The sequence below is a fragment of the Gavia stellata genome, chromosome 1 (genome assembly GCF_030936135.1).
Source record: "Gavia stellata isolate bGavSte3 chromosome 1, bGavSte3.hap2, whole genome shotgun sequence".
In the NCBI taxonomy this organism is placed as follows: Eukaryota; Metazoa; Chordata; class Aves; order Gaviiformes; family Gaviidae; genus Gavia; species Gavia stellata.
This window is the reverse complement of record NC_082594.1, coordinates 132,158,879-132,163,157: the sequence shown is the minus strand read 5'-3', so window position 1 is coordinate 132,163,157 and position 4,279 is coordinate 132,158,879. Positions and strand designations below refer to the sequence as shown.

Sequence of the window (4,279 nt, the reverse complement as noted above, 5' to 3'; positions counted from 1 at the left end):
CTCAGGTTTGTGTGGGTTGTTTCACCTAGGAAAAGGAGCTAGGGTGGAGTCAGGTCTAACTATAGTATAATTCTTTTTATCTGCAATGGATGTACAAAGTCCTGCTTCTCTGATATAAAACAATACTATGCAGTTTTTATTTTAAGTTCCTTCCAGTCAGCATTTTTCCCTCAAAATGCTTGCTCTCTTCTTTTTCTTTCTCACTCTCTCTCTCTCTTTTTCTGGAGCTGCCTTGACTACTCTCCCTGTGTGCTCTTGTGCTGTCCCTTTCTTGTATACACGTGCTCTCAGCAGTCATCAAAACAACGTGCATTTTCTGGGGCTGAGCGACAAATGATTCTGTACAACAACTACTTTCTCTGTGCTCCGGCTTCTTCTGCCATGTAATTACTCGCTTTTCTACCATCCATTTTTCTTAGTCTTTTGGTTTCTTTGAGAGTTCTTGCAGCAGAAGATTTTGGTGGGATTTTGACCTTTCAAGAGATTTCCCCCGCTCACTTAAACTCTTCTGCCCAGGTCTTCCGCTCTGACCAGGAATTGTGCTGACATTCAACAACTGGCGATGACCATCCTCCATCGCATCAGCATCCCCATAACCACTGGAAAGAATTGCTGAACTACAGGCAGAAGCTGACTACGTTACCATCCCCGCCAGATGACCACTGACCAGCAATCCAAACCAGCACCAGTCAAGAGAGAGACGTGCCCATCTACCGCTCAGCTGCAGATGAGGAGAATGACCTGCCCATAGCTTCTTAGAGGGGAATGACTTCTCTCAGTGCTTTTCTTTGTGCCTCCTTAGCCCACCAGCAGGCTCAGCCGTCTCAGCGAGACCCTCCCCTGATCCCCGCTGGGCATGTCAGCTTCCAATGCGTCTCAGACATGCAAGGATTACAGCTTCAACCACCGCCTCCTCCTGCCTGGCTACATCCTCATATTCATTACGGGTTTGATGCTGAATGTGATGGCCCTATGGATATTCATCCGCTACCTGCGCCTGAAGTCTGTAGTGATGATCTACATGTTCAACCTCACCGTGAGCGACCTCACCTTCACACTCCCTCTGCCGCTGCGACTCTACTACTATTTCAACCACCACTGGCCCTTTGGTAACACCCTGTGCCAGGTCTCTGGCTCTGTCTTCCAGATCAACATGTATGGTAGCTGCCTCTTCCTCATGTGCATCAACCTGGATCGGTATGTTGCCATTGTCCACCCACTTCGCTGGCGGCATCTGCGGCGCCCTAAGGTGGCCAAGCTCCTTTGCCTGATCGTCTGGGTTGTGATCTTCATGGGCTCCATCCCCACTGCCATAGTCCACAATCAAAACCACTGTGAGACACGGAACGAGACCACGTATCTGTGCTTTGAAAGTTTTAGTGACAACATGTGGCAGAATAACCTCTTCCCCCTAGTTGTCCTGGCTGAAATCTTGGGGTTTCTCCTGCCTCTCAGCTCTGTGACATACTGCTCGATTCGGATCTTTCAGGAGCTCTGCCAGGACAGCCAGACGAAGACCCTGCGACAGCAGAAGACCGTCCGTCTCCTGTTGGTCAATCTGGTCATCTTCATCATCTGCTTTGTGCCTTACAACACTGCCCTGGCAGTTTATGGGTTGATAAAGGCCCGGGTGATGAAGGTCGAGCAAGAAACACAGGCCTCCGTGCGCCAAGTGTTAATTATGACAATGCTGTTGGCCAGCATGAACTGCACGTTGGACCCCCTGATCTACTACTTTAGTACTGAGGGTTTCCGTAACACCTTTAAGAAACTGCGGCGAGGACAAGCCTGGGACTCAGATACAGGGATGCTTAAGAATCAGGGTGTGGAGAATAAGTCAACCCGAGACCATGCTGTCTCAAAAGTAAAACAGTTCCCAGCTGAAAACTTTATCTGTCCCAATGAATCTTTGCCATCACTTCCTACCGCAGTATTTTTGAATGGCCCTATTGAGGACTCCGAAATATAACCACGGGAAGGTCATACCATTGCGGAGTCACCCATTCAATAATTACAGCAATGCTGTGGGAAACAGCTCAGGGTAACTTAGCAAACCCTTAGAGGGAGCACAGCAGGCTGTACGTGGGTGAACGTGATGATACAAAGCTGAAGGATGAAAGGTTGTTTTGAATAAACAGAGATGTCTCGGTGACGTGGTCCCACCTGATTCTTTCAGTACAGGAAACACAGCGGGGAACAAAGACTTGAAACAAACCTAGTGTGTCCAGGTCCGGTCACCGCAGATTCCTCCAGCAAGTCCATCCTGCCTGAGCACCTCCTGGCTGCACTGCGGCATGAAGCAGCTCTGGGGGTAATCAGAACACAGATACGTACTCACTGCTGAGAGAGTGAAGTTAGTAGTAATGACCGAGGGAAACTTTGTTGGTTTTTTTAACTAGATGCCTCAATCTTAAGTCCAGCTTGGGTCACCTAAATAAGTGTCTTAATTTTCCAAAAGAGTTGAAGCATTTAGCAACCCTTGTTGGGTTCAAGGAGAATAGCTGAGTGTTTAGTACTCTTGCAGAAAATAGGCTCCTAATTGTATAGCAAGTCACTGGCCTCAGCGAAACAATCGTTAGGAGGTATGTCAAATGTGCTTGTGCAGCTGTACACACACACACACACATGCAGCACAATGGCTATACGTTTACCTAAAGCAAAATGGCTTGGGAAACACTAGCACGCTTAAAAATGCACCCAGCATTCATAATGGCCCCAGAAAAAAGAGAAGGATACCAATGCTGTCGTCGTTTCTGAAGATCACGCTGACGTTAGTGCTTTGCACTTTCTTGTCGCTCGGCCATAGGGTGATTGATTTCAGGTCTGAGTGATTTTCACCGTTAAAAAGAAATGATGTCACAGAATGAGGCTGCGGAGAAATGTATTTGCCTGCTCTGTTTGCACATCCTTTTTCAGCCTGCACTGTATGCGAAAGCCCTATAAATCTCCCCAGAAGCGAGAGACCCAGCTGTACATGGGCACTGCCGGAAACCCCAGTTATTCACTCCTGCTAGCGACCACGGGGTGCCTTTCCACCCGCACTGCAAAACAGCCTCCCTGGGGCTTCCAGCGGGACTCAGGCTGCCTCGGCATGGGTCCATTACGATGTATTATTTCAATTTTTTTCAGGAAATGTTAAAGGAATGGTAAGGGACAGTGACAAAGAATGCTGTTCAGAGTAACGTCCTGGTTCTTAGACTTCTAAATTAGCAATGAATCTTATTTCAAGTCCCTACCTCATGACTGCTGTGAGAATAAATGTGTTATACTGCATCATGGTTTTGTGTTACAACACAGTTTAGGAGACACAGGGTTTTAAATCCATCTTCCCAGTCTCCCTTGAAGAACTTCTCTTTTACTACAGGTGACTGTAGAAGCAGGTCTTTGAGAAGACCTGTAGAAGATGACGAGCCTCTCCACAGAGAGATCCTTGTGTCACAGGCTGCCTTGGGAGACATATGCCCTAGGCAGGCCAGCTCCATCCCCCTTCTCAGCCCCGGCATCACCAGCAGACCAGCCTTGAAATACGACTGCAGACGAAGGACTTTTAACAGTGCCTGAGAGATGCGGTGAGAGAGGTGGAGGAGGGCTTGCGGGGCAGGAGGTATTTCTATTTTGAAAATTCAGGCCTGCCACGTGAATGTGAATCATTCGTGACATAGTGCAGCTGGAGAGGAAACAAAGCTGTGTGCGTACCTTCTGCTAGGGTCGGATGTTACCCTTTTGTCCTGGGATTTACGGGGTAGTGGAGTGATATTGCAGCAGCTGCACTGCTGTCCATTTCCACATCTTCCTCCACCCTCCTCCTTCCTAGACCCCTTTCCTTGTCCTTGTTCCTCTGGTCCTTTCTCCCTTCCCCAGATCTAACACACCACGCACCTGAGCATCAGATCAATGTCTTCACTGCTACGTTTTCTTCCCTGCCCAGAGAAGCTGATTTTTCCTTTCCTTAAACTTGGCTAGAGCACTGTACATTCACAGAAAGATTTGGGTGGGAAGGTTGTTGGGGGCAGCAAGGGCTGGTTGCTCCCCAAAGGAAGGGCGGCTGAGAGCCCAGCGTGGTAACCAGGCAGGAAGAGGAAGGGGCTTCCCCAGCAAGGGCCCCATCCCACAGCACCTGAGCAAGGCGGGTCCGGTGATGGTAGCCAGGTTCAGCTGAGAATCCAGATGGTCAGACAAGCCCGTGGTGCCAAGGCAGGTCCAACGTCAAACTAAGAAGTCAAGTCAGAGTCAGGATCAGGTCTGGAGGCAGTAACCAGGGTGAGCCACAGCTTAGTGA

The 4,279-nt window shown here is 48.9% G+C and overlaps 1 protein-coding gene across 1 annotated transcript; it reads left to right on the top strand.

Annotated features, from left to right (window-relative positions):
* The first annotated feature begins 856 nt into the window (after nucleotides 1-856).
* Nucleotides 857-1,969, top strand: LPAR5 (lysophosphatidic acid receptor 5). The gene has a single exon (XM_009820037.2). The coding sequence runs from the start codon at nucleotides 857-859 to the stop codon at nucleotides 1,967-1,969; it is 1,113 nt and encodes a 370-aa protein (XP_009818339.2).
* Nucleotides 1,970-4,279: the final 2,310 nt, after the last annotated feature.